This window comes from Hermetia illucens, chromosome 1, assembly GCF_905115235.1.
Source record: "Hermetia illucens chromosome 1, iHerIll2.2.curated.20191125, whole genome shotgun sequence".
In the NCBI taxonomy this organism is placed as follows: domain Eukaryota; kingdom Metazoa; phylum Arthropoda; class Insecta; order Diptera; family Stratiomyidae; genus Hermetia; species Hermetia illucens.
In genome coordinates, this window is record NC_051849.1 from 16,066,706 (window position 1) to 16,085,067 (window position 18,362).

An 18,362-nucleotide genomic window follows, 5' to 3' on the forward strand; every position below is an offset into this window, starting at 1 on the left:
GTCATGTTAGCACTCATAGATTTTGTCGTTATGTACATGAGGACTGGCAAGATGATTGTCTTGTACAGTAAGAGCTTTGACCCTATGGTGAGTCGTTTCGAGCGGAACAATTTTTGCGCGGATTTCACCGTCATAGAGCTATTATCGGTTGGTGGTGGTGGTGTCCTTGCTCTATTATATGTAAGGCAATCGTGGACTTTATATGTGGCTTATTCTTATTTTTAGTGGATTCCGCCTTTTTTATGTGTCCTAAGACCTTGATGTGGACTAGCCGTTTTGTTTGCCCTACGAGGTTAGACGATTAAGTAATGAGACTGCTTCCATTATAACATTAAAACCGTATATTTAAAAATTATTCTACAACTCTGCCGTCCCCTTCAAAGTAGTCCCCTTGGGCAGCTATACAGCGATTTCGGCGCGTTTTCCACTCTTCGTAACATTTCTGGAACGCTTCCACTGGTTGTCCACGAGTAATGGATTGGATTCCTTTTGCTCTAGGGAACAAAAAAAAGTCACACGGTGACATATCATATCGATCAAGCAGCATACAATCGTTTCCACTTGTTCCTAGCAGTCTTCTGCGACGGTCATTCGATGGTGCTTTTGCTCCTCAGAAAGGTTCTTTGGAACCATCTTCGCGCACAATTTTTCATCCCGAAATCGCGTGTTAAAGATGGTCAGTCAGTTTCACGGTTCATACCCAGTTCCCGGGCCAACATTCGAACTGTTAAAGGCCGATCTTCATGGACCGCACTTCGACTGGTTTCCCGCTCCGCGCCTTGTCTTCCACGCTTTCATGCCCCTCCTTAAACTCTTTATCCCGTCAAAACATCTGGGCTGTTGGTCTAGATTTCGTTTCCTCATTTTCGTGGCGAGCACCACTAACACACGTCTACTCAACACGACACAGCTGGCGAATTAAACTGGAGCGATGGTGAATATATCAATGAAGAGGAGAAGGATGCCGGCGAAGGGGAAGAGAATTTGAAGGTTGCAGGTTTACCACAAGCGCGATCAATAAAATCAGTCTCATTACTTAATTGTCTAATGTCGTACGTAAATCTTGTCGCAGTCTGGGCTCTCTTTATTGTCCGTGACTGATTGTAACCGGGTCCTAAGTAGGTATCATTTACTGGTCGGGGTGACCAAGAATTTGGGTAGCCGCCTTTTGATGAGTAGGTTAATGCTATCCGTTGCCTAGGATCTGCGTTCGCCTCCTGGAGAAGTATTGAAAGCTGCCGTCTTGAGGTCTAGCGTAGTTTCTTTTTGATCCGGTCTTATTTTATTGAGGATGGAGAGAGCTTTCTATAGAACAAAATGCATTACAATGGAAACGATGAACCGCGTGCAATCATTCCATCATTATTCAGGGGTGTTATAGCCGACTGGGAAGATAAATCTAGAAATTACAGCAAGGAAGCTTCGGGTCCTCAAGACCGTTCGTTTGCCAGGTTGCATGCATTGCGGAGGAGCTTTCCACAGCATCACAACAATGGCAAAAACCAATGTTAGTACCTAAAGCAGGTAAGCTTTTAGATGATGCTTTTCTAGGGTCTAATAGCAAAAATGATCTCGAGCAACTTGTCCAAAAAGGAAATGATCGCTTCATGCAGCACGGTCTCAGATTGAATCTGAATAAAACTGAATCTCCATGAAACAGTCACAATCCTTGTCGGCGACAGTGACTTGTTCAGAACTGAGCGATTCAACTATCTCGGGTCAACGCTATCAGCCAACGAAGAACTGCGTTATGGAATTCATGGTAATGCATACGCGTCCGCCCTGTCGCCATCTATGGTTCTGAGTGTTAGTCGACTATAAAAGATAATGAACGGCGTCTTGCGCTAATGAAAATGAAAATGTTACGTTGGACTAGTGGCGTGACATGTTTTGATCACATCCGAAATGAGGATATCCGCGATCGATACGGGGTTGCACCAATCGCGGAAAGACTGCAAGAGACTCGTCTTCGATGGTATGGTCACACAATTCGTACTAACGAGAATTCACATGCCACGATTGATCTGAACATCGAAGTCGATGGTAAACGACCAAAAGGCAGGCCGAAACAACGGTGGTTTGATACGCAGGATGGGGTTTTAAAAGGCTTGAGATTGCATCCAGATCAGGCATCTGATAGGGCCAAGTGGCGAAACCGATCATGACGAGCCAACCCCGCTTCTAAACGGGACAAAGGCTGCAGAAAAAGGAGAAAGGAAGATATGTGCGCCTATTCAGAGTGAAATACGAAGGAGCCTACTCTGAAATGGAAACAAAATTGGTGTACCGCAAGGCAGTGTCTTGGGTCCAACACTGTTTCTTCTGTACACGAATGATAACCTTGCTGTGAAGAAGCCAAAATAGCGCCGTTTGTAGATGAGAGAGGCAGAGGGGGCGTATATTCTTGGTTGAAGAAAACGTTACCAACGTGGCCGCAAATAAAGTGTAGGGTGTTCCTTACTCCCCCTCATATTGGCTGCATATCGCTAAAATAACCACCCCAATTTTTCCGATGTGGCAGTTTAAGAGGCCGTGCGCCCTTAGCAGGCGTACTAGGGCTTTCATATCCCACTTCTTAAGGGACAACAAAAATGTTGCTCTAACGGTCGGGGTTGTATGACAAGGCTGTTTGCCTGCTGACAATTTCCAATTTCTTCATTCGACTGCGTGAATGCTTGCAATTTCACTTTTCAAAGTAGACTTGCCAAAACCTGGTTCTGGCCCCACCATTGTGGATCCAGATCCTTGGCCAATGTGTCAGTCAGTTTTTTCATTACCAGCGATGTTTGAGTGCCCTGGTACCCAGATCAGGAATGTTTCGTTTTGTCGCGCAAGTTTGTGACCAGCAACTCGTGGCAACCCCACAGCAACTGGCCTTCACTTCTATATGAAAGCGTTGTTCACTGGCGTTTCTATGAAGGAAAAAATAATGACCAATGATTAGTGAAAACCTAGAGGATCGCATTATCAGGTTTTACGCAGTTGGGCCTGGTATTTGTCAGCAAATATGGTTGAACGCTAAGCAAACTTGTAGACGATAGAGCTGTGGTAAATTCAGGTACCTGCATGGAGAGAGGAGCTTTCTACAGAAGAAAACACGTGCTCAGATCTTGCCAGCATCATGGCAGCCACAGAAGCCAATGGGGGTACCTAAATCAGGTAGACTTTCAGGCGAGCCACCTTCTTGTCATTCCATACATCTTTCGAGCACTGGGGGGATATTCTCAGTTCTCTTGTATATTTTGTTGAGAGCTGTCCAGAGAGTAGACGGTTTTGATGCGATACTGATGATGGCTCAAACGAGGGTGATGACAACGCAGAAGGCAAGCAATATGCTTTTAGGATGCTTAGCCTTAACTGGAGAAAGGAGTGATTTTCCACAGATCCGGAACACTCTCGGTGGTCCAAAATAGATGCACAGAAATAGCTAGAAGAAATGGGATAATAGAGGAGTCCGCATTATTTTCACTCCATTTCGAGTTATTCCCTTTTCGGCCCGCCTTATAATGTATCTTACATTGCTGACTACAATTTGCTGTATCTATTTGAAGCCGTACCGCTTTTGAAAGAAAGGTTGACAGAAGCTTGGCTTCGCAATATCAGGCTGTGTGTTTTTGAAAAATATTGAGCTGATTCCGTCCAATTTAGAATAGAATTAGACCCAGGAGGTTTATCTGGATTGAAATTTGAACCATTGGAATTCATAGTTCTTACAATGCTAATACGAAAATCATACAATTATTCACTTTCTATCCAGAAAATTGGTGCTTCCTAAGCAGCAGATTGTATCTAATGTTGGCCATTTCAAAAGTGATATCAAATTAGGCTTAAATTTCCGGTCTTTTTAATTATATTATATCTTTATGAAAGTGTAATGAATACTGAAAAGATACATACATAACTAGATTTTTTTATTTGAACGTGTGATAGTTGAACTTTGAATTCACACATAGATCAGAATATGCGTAACTTGAGAAATCTAGAAACTATCTATGCACTGAAGTGTGGAGCATAAAATATCAAATTACCGAGCATATGCCAGTGCTGGAAGCTTAGAATTTAAATTTCAGGAAATATGTGTATCTTTAAATTCGAGAAGTTCATGCGTTACTCCTGTCAGGGCAATGAAAAATATGTTGATGTATCTTCTAGAGTTCTTCTAAAGATGTAAGGAGACGACTCAGAAGGAAAATTATGGAAATTTTTAATTATAATGAACATTTTTCATGGGGATGAAAATTAAAAAGCTATAATTTCGCCGGTTCTTTTATAGAAATATTGGCACTAGTTGCACGGCTTAGTGCCTTCGTGATATGTGGGAGGTGGGATAGGCCCCATTATCACCATAAGGTATGTGATTTTCTTTACGGTTGGGATTGCAGCATTGTGGATTTTCAGAGATAGGGTTGATATGTCGCTCCTTATTTTCGGCGTCATCTTTGCGTTACCACAGAATACGATAGTCTCGCATTTCTGCGGATTCAGGGATAGTTTCCAGTGGGAGAAGTACCGGTAGAGCTCGTCCAAATAGGAATTCAGGCGGGGATGTTTCTGGTGGAGGTGTAAAGGATGAGGGCATATGCGTATTGGAGGACTAGGATTGGATTTGGGTGTGAAGTTGGTTTCTGTAGGTCTGCGGAGAACAGGGAGAAGAGGATAGCGGAGAGGACTGATCCCTGAGGGATGCCAGCCGGACTGGAATAGGGAGAAGAGAGGTGTTCATGGAGTTAAGAATTAGCTTGCAGAGGTGCGGATGGAAATGGATGGCTTCAGAAAGTTTATAGGCGAGTCCGTATTGGCATACGGAGTCGAAAGCGTTCTTTATGTCTAAGAGACAGGCTATGGTCGGTGAGTTCCGGTTGAGGCCCACGAGGACATTCAATTTGAGCACGAGAAGTGCATGCTCAACCGAGTGTTTGGGTCGGTTGACGAATTGAAACGGAGGGAGTGAATGATTGGAGTCACAGTGCTCGTCGATTATGACTTTTAAGATCCGCTCGAATATCTCAGCGGAGAATGAAAGGATCGAGATAGGCCCGTAGCTATCTGGATTTAGAGGATTTTGATTCTTTTTTGGGATGGGAACTATCCGAGCACTCTTCCAATCTGTTGGGAAGTGGGCGTTGAAGAAGCAATGGTTGATGATGGAAGAAATAATGGGAGTAATGCTAGGGCGCTTCCTGAAGACCATGGAGGGGATTTTGTCAAGTCCCACCGATTTTTTGTTGTTTGGAAGCGGCGATGGACGCCCTGACGGAGTCTGGAGTGACAAAGTGGATGGGGAGGATATTTTTTCATTTACTTGGGTCGGCTAGAGCGTGGGTGAAGGGATTTTGTGTGGATTGGGGAATGAGGAAGGAAGGGTGGGAAAGGAGGTGGGAGATTTTTCCGTTTACCCCACTGTCGAAACGTGGTTCACAGAAGTAGAGGGTGCAGTAGTGTGTTTGGGCGTAGTGGTGAGCGAGGACGTTCACCTTTTCTGTGGGGGGGATGTTCTGGGGTAGGATCGCGTTTTGTTGGACCGATTTACCTAAATGCGGCCAGGTTTTTCTGAGCTCCCCATGTATACCTGAGTTCAGTTCGATGTTGGAGAGGCGGTTGTGGAGATATTGGGTGTACAGGGTGAGGATTGTTCCGTGGATGAGCCTGTCAAGTTCGCAGATTTTGGAGTGGAGGTAGAGGATTGCAGAGAGTATCTATTTCTAAATAGTCTCCGCCTGAGGGTCTTTTTATACTGAATGTCGGTTAGAATGCCATCGGAGAGGATGATCAGGTTGTTGTAGTTTAAGGGACGGGATAGGGTCAGTTCGTCACTTACTTGCCGAGGTTGCATATCTAATTGATGTTTGGCTCCATTTATAAGATTCTCTACTGGTATTCGACTAAAAAGCTAACTGGGGGATTTGTTAATATAATTAAACTTCAGAAATTCGCCTTTCCAATTTGAGGCTTCATAACTTTTTAAGGGGGAGGCTGTCATGATTTTTTTCAAACAAGGTGGGGTCCATAATTGAAACTTTTCATGGAATGTTTCCATCCATTCCAAATCTTTAAAGAGTTTAAAGAAATGGAGTTTCATACTCCATACTCTCAAATTTTACTGTGACCATTTAAAAACATCCTCCTTTGAGGCGCCGTAACTTTTTAAGGGGTGACTCTTACAAGTTTTATGAGGCCTGAAGACTAGAAGTCCTCTTCTTCCTCTTTTTTGTTCGTATCTCTCTTCCCCCTTTATAGCCTTCTAATATTTTTAGCTTTATCTGCATGTACTGTTTCACTTCTGATTTACGAATGGGTCGTAGAAGCATGCGGATCACCATGCGTAGAAGACGGTGACTCCACCTTTGGTAACTTTAACTGACTAGTGACTCCTAATAACTTTGCCAGTGGTTCAGAAGGAAATTCGGTAACAACGATCGAGAGAAAGCATGCAAACAATTGTGAGACAGTTTCAAAGAGACCATTCGAAGAAACGAAAAAGGACTCTTTTATACAATTGAGCGGCGATGTCGGTATTAGCTTTCAGGCTGCACGTTAGATTGCATATGGCCTGCAGGTCCCTTTTCGTAGAAATCGTCACTATGTTTCTTCACTTCACTCACAATTCAACGAATTGGTTACATCCTCAGTTATCGAGGGGGAATTAGGAAAAATACGTGGAATTAGTACCGACAAGCAGACCTGAGGTTTTCATGGCATTCCTAACAAAGCTTTCAAGGTGACAGTAAATATAAGGCGCTGCCTTTTCGCCAACACTATCGAGGTGTGACAAAACAAAGAAAAATACCCTGTCTAGTCAAGACAGCAAACTGGATTTGCTTCCTTAACTTAAACTCAAAAACTCGAAATGAATTTTGATGAGTGTTGGTCTTTGTTGATGCTGGTAAGAAACATATTCAATTCTGCTAGCTGGAGTCGAATTGAAAGTACGTTGACTGAACTAGGTTTTCTCAGATGCTTGGCGAGGATGGTCGAGAATTGCCTCTCTCTCTCTCTCGGAAGGGACTTTCTAGTAAGGGTCGGATTAGGATCGTAAAGAGTACATTGTTATAGCGGTAATACCACAAGACTCAGTTTTGGTCCCCTCGGATGGGGGGGGGGAGTTCTCATGATTTCCAGGCTAAGATTTTTGACCTGGTGGATGACTTAGCCGTGGCTCCGTCAGCGAAGCACTCAGAAGATGCGGTAGCCTATGCGACCAAAGTAAACAAAATGGATGGCTGCTGGCTGAAAAGGGTGGGGCTGGCCTTGGTTGGTCAAAAACGGAAGCGCCATATTATCTTTTAAGCCGGTCAGTCCAAGAGCCCTAGGTGAACGCTGCAATTTTTTAAAAACTATATAGAGGGTATGGGCCACCGAAAAAAGTGGAAAGTGTGTAATTTGGATGTCAGGAGGATACCCATTCCAAGAAATAACCACAACATTTGGTAATGAGTAATGTTATAATTGTTACGCTTCGCCAAGCATGATAAACGTTGAATATGAATGAGTGTTGCATGAGTTAGTATTGGACGCAAGTGTACTATGCCCCATTGTCATCACGGGCGTCTTTGGCGCATTTTCCACCGAGTAGAGAGGCAAAGTTTCTAGTAACAGTTGGTTGGTATTGCTGGGAGCCTTTTCTTCGCTGAATATTATGCTTGCTAATATCAGAAGTATCTAAACCTACTATTACCTTCGCAAGTAGTGTGGGGATGAAAATGAATGACGAAATCAGGATACTCTGTACCGAATCCCTGCGAGCAAGGAGAAATTACCAACGCGACGATGAGTAGGAAATTACGGAAAGGAAGGGGAGGTACAAAGCATGTCGGAGAGAGTAACACGTGAAAGCAAATGGAACCCCTTTAAGAAACTGTGCGAAGAGGCCGACATAAATCCGTGGGGAAGAGTCTATAGAGCGGTAATGCCTAAGCATATAGGAAGCCGGGCCCCGCAGGTCAAGTGCTCAATTTTATTGCGAAGAGTAGTGACCACTCTGTTTCCACAGAAAGGCGTATGCATTATCGCGATCGAAAGAGAGCATCCTTCAAGGGATATTCCAACTATACTATTGCTTGCGAAAAGTTGAGTGCTAAGAAAGCACCCTTGCTGGGCGGAGTATTGAATATGACTTTGAAACCGGTGATAAAACCTGGACTGGAGTGACTAACTTTCGTCTTTAATACTTCCTTGGTATAGAGCATCTTGTCGACTCAGTGGAAAAAGCAGATGCTGGTGCTGTTCCCAAAGAGTGGCAAACTATATGGTAAGGCATTGTCGTATCGTCCCATTTATGTACTGGACAGTAGAGGAAACAGGAGGCATGTACGCAAAACAGTACGGCTTCTACGCCTGGTGTGCTCTAAGGATCGGTGTTGGGCCTATTACTCTGAAAAGATATGTATGATTATGTGCTACCATCGAGGATGTTGTCTTGATATGTGAAATATCGGTCGGGCTGATCAAGGAATAGTTGATATCACATGGTCTAGAGCGGAATACAAAACTGAGGCTGTACTAGTCGTAAGATTAGTAAGATTTCGTGTGGGACAGCATGTGATAGAGTTCAAGCTTTCCCTTCGGTGTTATGCTGGATTATTGATTAACCTCAAAGGAATATTTGCGCTACGCGGGCGGGCAAACAGGGGAAGGTGTAGCTATGCTAACTGGGATGATGTCCGATTTTGGAGGACCCTAACCACCGAGGACACACAGGCTGATTCCAAACATCTGGCTTTGGATTATGCACAGCCAAAGAGCTGTCCACTCTCACTTGACTCAATTTTTGACTGGGCATGGTGGGTACCGTCGGTGTTTACATCGTTTTGGACATGACGATTTCCCCCGCTGACTTGAATATCTAAACCAATGTGAGGACCCAGAGCAGATACTCTTCGTATCCCGAGATTTGCTAGTGAGAGGGAACAGTTTGAACTTCTTTTAATTGGAGTCTTACGAGTTCGTAAATGCTTGAATCCTTTCAAGTATGGAAGTGGAAAGTTGTTGCCAATTTAAGGTGTTTTCAGGAGGAGTTTCAAAAGCGTTTACGAGAAATCGTCAGGGGTGCCCAATGTTCACCTTAGGAGTAAGTCAGTTTGGCTTTAAGCCGCCCCACGAGGTGGACAAATACATAGACAGACAGATACACAGTACACCAAACCTTGCTAGAAGAGCGGCTCAGAGAGCGGTAGGCAGAATCGACCACGGGCAAAAAGAGCGCGCCTATAAGGAATCCCGAAAAACCCTCAAGCTCGCCATCCAACGGAGCAAGGGAGAAAGCTTAAAGGAGCTGTGTTTGGGAGCGGACGTAAACTCGTAGGGGAGCACTTATAGAACCGTGATGGGGCGATTCAAAAGCCGATCATCTCCGCAGGCATCACGTGCCTTTCACTCTTGTTAAAAATTATTCAGGGGTTATTCCCCCAGCAAGGGGAGCGTATAGACAGCTTCCAGCGGCCATTGAACGACACGGCAATACCGCCAGTCTCCAGTAACGAGCTGCTGGAGATCTACGCTAGGATAGGAGATAACAGAGGTCCGGGTCTGGATGGCGTGCCGAATAGGGCCCTTAAGCTTGCCGTGAAATCCAGACCGGACATGTTCGCTGGGTTGGTCGAAGCGTGCATGTCTGAGGGAATATTTCCTGCATCATGGAAACGACAAAAGTTGGTGCTACTGCCTAAGGCTGTCAAACCTTCAGGTCAGCCAACCTCCTACAGACCTATTTGTCTTTTGGACACTGTGGGGAAAATGCTAGAGCGAGTAATCTATAGTTGTTGAGAGCCAGGGAGGTCCCTCGTATCAGCAGTATGGGTTCCGTAAAGCCAGATCAACCATTAATGCCATCAAAACGGTTACTGGCTTGGCCGAAGGTGCAAAAATGAGAAATGCATTCTATTCGGCTAATTGGAACCTAATACGGGAATCTCTGGCGAAGATTGGTATTCCCCTTTATTTTGCAGCTATTGCCAACAGCTATTTACAAGAACAGAGGCTTTTGTATGACACTGATGACGGACCCCAAGAGTGCGTTATCTCTGCGGGTGTCCCACAGGGCTTCGTACTAGGCCCACTGCTGTGGAACAACATATACAACGATGTACTTAATGTTCCCCTTCCGGAGAAAACCACGGTGGTGGGCTACGCCGATGATATAGCGCTGGTTGTGGTCGCAAAGCACCTCGAAGATGCTGTGTTATACTCATGCGAAGCGATCAGTGCTGTTAAGGGTTGACTAGAGAGTTCTGGCTTGACACTTACGGAGGAAAAAACGGAAGCGGTCCTCACCACCAAGCGCCGTAAAAGAAATTTTGCCCGTATTCAAATTGGGAATCATATCATCACTTCTAAGCCTGCCATCAAATACTTGGGAGTGATGATAGACGGGAAGCTTTGCTATAAGCAACACGTACAGTATGTTTATGACAAAGCATCCGTGCAAGTGTGGCCCTGGCAAGGATAATGCCGAACCTGGGAAGGCATGCTTCCAGGTTGCTTACAGCTAGGGTAGTAAGGTTGATCCTGCTCTATGCAGATCCAGTTTGGGGAAAGGCATTGCGGTTACATTTAACGCTAACAAATTGAGTTCAGTTTACAGAAGAACAGCCCTAAGGGTGTGCTCGGCATTCAGGACTGTCTCAGAGGATGCAGCATTCGTTATCTCTGGAATGATCCCATTGAAATCTTGGCAGATGAGATGACGAATATATATAATGCAAAATCTATCTCTCCTTTATCGCAGACGAACGCCGAAAGGGAGAGATCTCTAAATAGATGGCAAGAGCGTTGGGAATGCTTGGGAAAAGGCCCGTGGACACACAGGCTCATCCCTGCCATCAAGGAGTGGTTGGAGAGACGCCACGGTGAGATTGATTATAATCTTACTCAGTTTCCCTCAGGGCATGGAGGATATCGCCAGTACCTGCTCAGGTATAAAGTGAATACCTCACCCGATTATCCAAACTACGGTGGAATCCCACAGGACCCAGAGCACCTATTCTTCTACTGTCCAAGGTTTGTAGAGGAAAGGAAGAACCTAGGAGAGAATCTAGGAGAGGTTCTCGTACCAGAGAATCTGACGCGAAGAATGTTGGCATGTGAGGAAGACTGGGATGCGATCAACTCCAGAGAAGACTAGAAAAGCGTGGTTACGTACGCCGCGTAGAGACGAAAGGGGACGAAGCTAAAATGAGCTGACTCCGCCCTGTGATGTAATACCGTACGGTGGTTCCACGGGGCTTGGGGGGAGTCGGGGTGATTTTAGTGAGTGGGTAAGAATCCCACACGCTGACGTGTCCAGGCCAGTGCCTTTTGGAGATTGCCACCTCCTCAAAAAAAAAGTACATTAAACCTTAGAAAGTACCCGTTGAAAGACATGGACTGTTACTCATTTGATGAGGAATGTGCGTCTTTGCTGGATGAAAGGAACTTAAGGTCACAACCACTGAACTGAGGACTTTTTATAGACTACCTTTACTATCCTTTTCAGCAAATCTAATGTGACTATCATCTTAACTAACAATTCCATTTATTTCTCTTCTACTTACAGCAGCAGAGCGCAAGATTCTTGGGACCAGCCAGAGAACGTAGTCCAACACTACCGGGTGCACTGAATCAACAATGTTCAGGTGTAAATAACAATCATCCACTGAATCGTCTGTGCTCCTCGTGCCCGGATTCATGTGATCATGCCACGACAAAAACATTTGGCGCAAGTCCAATCTTCAATGATTCATGTCGAAGGTACATCACGAAATTAATCGAACATGCTAATAAACATTACCCTACCACTACTAGCCTCCAACCAGAACGGACTCACTCATCACATGATGGTACTAATATTTACAGCTATGATGCCTCCGATCGTACAAATGTTTTTGATGAATCCTCGATAAATTACTCGGACTTGAGTCGAGGAGCTGCAGATTGCACCGAGCTAGTGGGTAGTATACATTCCGGTATTCCGCTCAAGACGGAACCCTGCGGGCCGCCAAGTAGTCCTGAATCGTCTCCGGACACGTTACCAGGACCGGATGATTGTGCGGGATGCGGACGACTGATACAGGTGAGGATCCTCGGTCCTTCGGGACATACGTTATCCTATCGAGTTAAGATGCTTTCAGACAATTGAGCAGCCAATCTTGATGGCAAACTCTCTCTCCCTCGGGACTTTGATTAAGCAATTTCTGCCGCATGATCCACGGATCAAAATGTCCACACTTCTTCCCTTTTCGCGAGCAACCTGTCTTTACTGTATTTGTATAATTGTTGCGTTGCCTTGTTTTTTCTTACACATATTTTCACATTCTATTCCCCACCATATAGGATCGATTCTATTTGTCCGCGGTGGAAAAACGCTGGCATGCCGGATGCCTGCAATGTTGCATATGTCGGCAACCACTAGATAGAGAAACCTCATGCTTTTCCAGGGATGGTAATATTTATTGCAAAGGCGATTACTACAGGTAAGTGCGCGTTTCATCTTGTATAACATATTGTCACTAGCCATGCTAGGCCTAGATACGTCTTTGGATCGTAGACACTGTAACCAACCAACGAACCGCGATCAGATTTTATCTTGAATCTTGGGCTTGAAAACGAGGGATCAGGGTTACCACAGCTCTGATCAGATTCAGATACTCTTACAGATTTAGATGGAAATGAACTCGAGGTACTAAGTGTTCCCTAATTATGATAGGAAGCGCTTGGGCCAGGGGTCGAAAAATGAGGGGCCAGAAATGGTACCAGCCAGTCTTTGAGTGACTCCTGTATCTATTACAGCTCCTGTCCGCTACTTCCCAATGGCAACTCCAACTCCATCAAACTATGGAATTAACAATCACTTTCCTTGCAACTGCACTCATGTTTTGCTAATTATAATTTTCTTTGGCGCACAGAGAGATAATCTAATAGTCAAAGTCAGACAACAGCGCGCACTGCAAACTGGCCCCAACATACTATATATGGTCCAAGAACAAGTTAGACTTGGGAAAATTATCTTTTTGCATGCAATCCTTTCCTTCAATTTCTTGATTAACCGTCTCCCGCTCGCCTCATAGAGTTTTCAAGTAAACGAGCAGGAAGCTGAGCATTTCCCGAATGCTGTATTCATTGCACGCCAGGGTATAAAAATTTTTATGCAATTTTAATTGTTCGAAATTACCATTTGACTATAATTGTCGGTGTGCGGTTCTCATCTTCAGGACGTTCCTTGTAACTGACGAGGACCATGATGATGATGAATTATTTACGAGGCCCACAATCAATGTTATGATGTACAAGCTCGAATTGCAAAAATACCTTGTTCAGGTGTTCCAAGGAGCGAACCTGTCCTCTGGTATGCTCCCAAGAGCCCGGTGTACACGTAATCGGAAACAAGCCCAACTACAGAACGCTACGACTATTGAATTTGCATAAATTTAATTTCCTTTCCCATTTCAATTTTCCGCACTGGCAGCAACGTGCGCTGCCAGAGTGGCGGAATCGAACGAAATTGGGGCGGATCGGGTGGCTTTTATGGGAGAACCATTCACCCGTAGACGCTGCATTCCACGTTATTATCTCGAAATCCCTGCCGAAGTTGATGGTATTTATGGCGCCTTTCGGTGAGCTCTTAATCTTCTTGCCGGCCATCCGAGTCACCACTAAGAGTGGTCAGTGGTTCCTATCAGTGGCTCGAGGTTTTATGCTAATGGGGTGAATGGTCCAGCCGGAATCGGCATGTTGCACTGCCATGGATTTATTATGTTGCAGTTGTTGGAAGTGAGTGGTCTGCCTGTTTAGCTGGACTTTCATTAAAAAGTTATCTTCCTAATTTCCAAGAGATTATCGGAATGAAAGAATGAATTAGTGGAGTTAGGAACTTCATACCTATCCTATACAGAAAAAGGTTTTATTGCTCCTAAGATTTGAATGAGAAGCAGATCGGCACCAATAGACCCAGAAAGGATTCAGGTCAAACATAAGCTAGGTGTTGAGTTCAAATTCCATCTAAAGGCAGGGTCAGGTGCAGGGTCGCTGAGGAGTACCAGGTTCTCCCAGTATACCAGCTCCGTAGGATTTCAGCAAATTCTTCGCAACTAGGTGTTCGGAGACCAATTAGAAGGACTTGGGACCAAGAAGTTTCATCTTGGGCCATTACAGCGGCTTTCAGCGTCCTGAGCCATCTTTCAAGCATCCTATTGGACTGCGGGTAATTCGCGGTTGCCCGGTGACGCTTGAAGTCGAAAGCTTTTCCTAATTCCGCCAAAAGGGAGGTCTTGATCCGCATTTCCGTGGTTGATGATTATAATTTCCGGCACATTGCTTCTGAAGACTCTCCATAATCGCGCATGGAGATTCTCATTCTGAGCGATTAGTAGGCCCATGGGATCTTCCGTCTCTATTGTCGCGGCTTTTGGGAGAAAAACAGTCACCATGTGGGCTTTTGGTATATCAGTCTGGCAATTTAGGAACTATGGTCCTAATCCACTCTGCATTGTCTTCCGTTCCGCAGTCCACCAGTAAATGGCCTGGTCGAAAGCGTATCCCCGTGAACACAAGTTTTGTAGTCCATCTCTTGCATATCTGCCTGACGACGATGCCTTCAATGGTTTCCTGCTCCTCAAGAGCGAGTAGGAAACATCTTTGGCAGTATAGCCAGTCGAATGCCCTTGGCCGCACTAACATAGCTAACAACGACTTCCTGATTCCTGCCTTTACCCCTAACCTGCCCGGGCTCTCTTCCCCTTCCGGTTCAGGTTTGCATTTTCTAGGAGCATTTCCTTATGCAGGCTAATCTCTGCTGCTCCCCGCTTGCTTGGCTTCGATAAAGATGGCTTAGGTATATCCTGAGCCTTGCTAAGGGCCTCTTCTGGTTTCAGGCCTTCTCTCAAATAGCGTATGTGCCATTTAGCACCTGCGCCACTGAGACCTGTCCCCTTCTTGACGTCTGATATATTTATCTCAGACGTGCTATTGCTCGTCTCTGCTTTTTGAGCGGTGGCGTTTGTTGGTTGTTGTCCTCACAGTATACCAATGTTGACCTTGGACGTCTCAACTTTTCCCTTCTTGGATGTAATCACCTGGCTCTCAGTATTTCGGAAATGTGCCTCTGCCTGTGCGGTACGGGGTCCGGCTTTATTGATTTTTTTTATTTCTGGTTTTTATTACTGGTACTTATTTGATTTCCACGAGTATGGGGGTTAGGAGGTCCGCCGGGCTATAGGCCCCGTAGCACAGTAAGATCTAACTTACTCACTGAGGCGACCACCTATCAGTGTAGCTCCGTTTGGCCAAAGCATGGAATCCACTCTCGATAGAGCTGGTGGAAAAAGCTTAACGACTGCCAAATTTGGCTTACCTTGGTGAAGACAGAACCTAAACAATGTCGGAAACATCGACAAATATAGTTAGGGGTGCATTCATCTGAGGGCATACCAGAAATGTAGCGTCCACCACTTGCCCCTTGACTATTGCAAAAACCTGGACACCCTTTGGGGACAACGCAATCAGGAGGGAGTTTTTGTTCTTCGTCTAAATAGGTAAGCGTTGAGGATCGATTGATGCGGGCGGCATTGGACAGGAAACAGAAGCATAACATGGCTAATAACCTTCTCAGATCCTCAACTGTTTTTGGAAGTGGAAAGTTTGAACTGCAACTGCACTTTGACTGATTGCTGGTCATGATGCAATAGGAAAATATTCCAAGGCTTAATTACGATCAGACTCGAGTCTGGGCAAGGACTCATCTGAAGTGTCTTCGGCCACAAAACTTCACTAGACGTATATTGGTATCGTGAGAACCGGGATAGACCCCAAATTTGCATGTCACAGGAGAATTCCTAGTTAATGACTTTCAGCCTTGTTATTAGCGGTTGGTCCCCTAGTGAGAGTTTCGTAGGGGTTACGGCTATGTCCTAGCGGATAAGAAACCTTCGGGCCTCAAACGTGGAGTTGCGTTTCAACTCGAATGCGGTGTCCTTCTTTCAGTAGGTAGGGATTCAGATAAGCCTTGAATCCACAAGTTTGGATACCATGCACTCAGTATAGACTGGTATCGTTGTCGAGTGTCACATCGGGGCTTTGACTGTGGTCACAAAATTATTCCGGGTCTTAAGAAGACCGTAGCGTTAAGAATAAATAACAGCTTCTCACGTTGCACTACCAGGACTTGTAGGGTCACAAAGGTGTCTGTTGTGTAGATCCACTAGCAATTCCGACAAAGTGGGACAGTAAGTCTACGCCTAAGATGGGAGCCCTTATATCCGCTATCGTGAAGCGCCAAGAAAACCTCAAAAACTTAGACTCACGTAACATGTCTGCAGAAGCTATAAGTGCGTATTGACGATGAATTTTCTACCAGGAATTTGAAGGTTTGCTCTGTTACTTGATGATTCCGGGATACGGGAAGGACCAAAACCCCAGAGCCGATCAGGTAGTGGCTTCGGCTTAAGGGGTCATAAATAGTCAGGCGATGTGGTGCTGCATTCGGGTAGCCATTCAAGCCACCGGTAACTATAGCTTTACATCCAAGAAGGCAGGGCTCGGTATATTTCGTGATCTGCGGTGGTAACAGCACACTTCGGTACTTGTCGAGGGTCCCAGTGACCTACTACCAGATCGCCTTTTGCGGGAGGCAACGCGATCTAGTCTTACTTCCCGAACACAAAACACCGACTGCCTCCGACAATTTAGAAACGGTGGCTGTTAGCGCTGCCTCTGTCTGTTGCATCCTGGCTACCAAAGCAGCTCGGTACCGACCTTGTCACCCTCAACTTGATTTTGCGCTGCAATTGGCTTAGCGCTCGATCACCACACTTTGTTAGTAAGAGATTTAGTTTAGCCGTTGCACTCAATGACAGGCGTTTCATGAGCTGCTTCATCAGCCTCTTGTAGGAGTAAACCTCGAGCACGTCGAAGACAGACTCAATTGTCTCCTCATCTAGCTTAAGCAACGCTATCTGGGTTTTTGTGGATAGTGGTCTCAAAGACTTATGCTTCAACTACTGAGGAAAAGAGCCGGAGCATTTAATAATTTTTTTTAATTTAATACATTATATTTGAAAAAAGCGCCAAACAAATTGATATAGGAACATTTTGACAGTTCCAAAATGATCATTAACCCTTTTTGTTGTTGTTTCTGCATAGACATGATCTATTACGTATTATCGAATGCATTTCTAAGGTCTGTTTCTGGCTAGGTCGAAATACTGCGGTTGATTTGAATTTGGGGTGGTAACGGGTCGTTGTCGGTGGTGACTTTCTTTTTACAAAATCTTTTGCATCCGGTGCCGGTGCTAGTGTGATTTCGGAAAATCTACACGAACCTCAGTTTTGGGTAATTTTTACCTTAATAATTGTTACATTGTTTCATGTATTTGGTGACTTGGGCATTAAAACTCCAGTGATACCAAAATATACCTTACGGGAGAAAAATTTACGGAGTGGGATTCTTTTTGACCGCCTGCATTCTGCAAATTGAACTGATAATTGTTGGACTAGCTGCGATAAACTGGTTTCCGCTACTGAAAATAAAAACCTTATCAGCTACAGTCGATACAGTTTGAATGGTTGAACATCCATCGCCGACATAATCGGTTGAAGAGGAAATGGCAGGCGCTTTAACTTCAGACTCCTCATTAGCGGCTCTGGAACTACGGTATCGTTGAAACAATTCAGGCGGCGGAGGAACTTGGTGGGTTTCTTGCCACCTCATTTTTTCTTCCTGGCTGGCATATAACTGCTTTATTAACTGCTGGCATAGCCGGCTGTATGAGTTATTTGTCACCGACTCTGTAATTATGTCGTCGACTTCAGTGACAAACTATTTTGGGAAATTTTTTTATGTGAAACGCACTTTATTCAAGACCGTAACGATACCTTACAGTGCACTGTAAGAGGCAATGTGGTCAGCATTGGAGGCACCGGGCGAATCTGCCGCTTCGCCGACTTTTTTTCGGAGCGGTCGTCTGTTCGACGAAGGACTTCAGGTTCGTTGAGGAAACCTACTTGGGCCCGCCTTGATCGTCGAACTTGAACGAGTGCTCGCCTCGTTCTAGAGCTCTAAAGGGGCCCTCGTATGGTGATTGAAGCGGCTTAATGATGACTTGATCACACGTCTCAAGATCTTTGGGGGTGTTGACCACCGATATCGTTTGTCGGGACGCTAGAGTCGGCCGCTTCTTCGAAGCTGCGTCCCTAAGCAGACGCAGCATTCCCGAGTGGCTTAACCCTGCTATGATATCCAGGTCAGGGTCGGCGGGGAGGCTTGGATTCTCCCCGCAAACCATCTCCGCGGGGCTGGCCGCGAACTTCTCCCGCTGGGCTGTGTGGAGGCCGAGGGGGCCGAAAGGCAAGGACCGCGTCCACGACGGATCATCGTGGGCCATTAGAGCGACCTT

At 45.3% G+C, this 18,362-nt stretch overlaps 1 protein-coding gene across 3 annotated transcripts in view; it reads left to right on the forward strand.

Annotated features, from left to right (window-relative positions):
* The window catches only part of LOC119646630 (protein apterous), a 255,792-nt gene that overhangs the window by 111,534 nt on the left and 125,896 nt on the right, over positions 1-18,362 (forward strand). Inside the window, exons 2-4 of one of the 3 annotated variants that reach the window (XM_038047139.1) lie at positions 11,531-11,724; positions 11,779-12,046; positions 12,307-12,446. In XM_038047139.1, coding sequence (XP_037903067.1) covers positions 11,531-11,724; positions 11,779-12,046; positions 12,307-12,446 — 602 coding nt within the window. Of the gene's footprint in view, positions 1-11,530; positions 12,047-12,306; positions 12,447-18,362 lie in introns of all 3 variants that reach the window. The other 2 variants (XM_038047140.1, XM_038047138.1) reach the window with 2 other exon arrangements.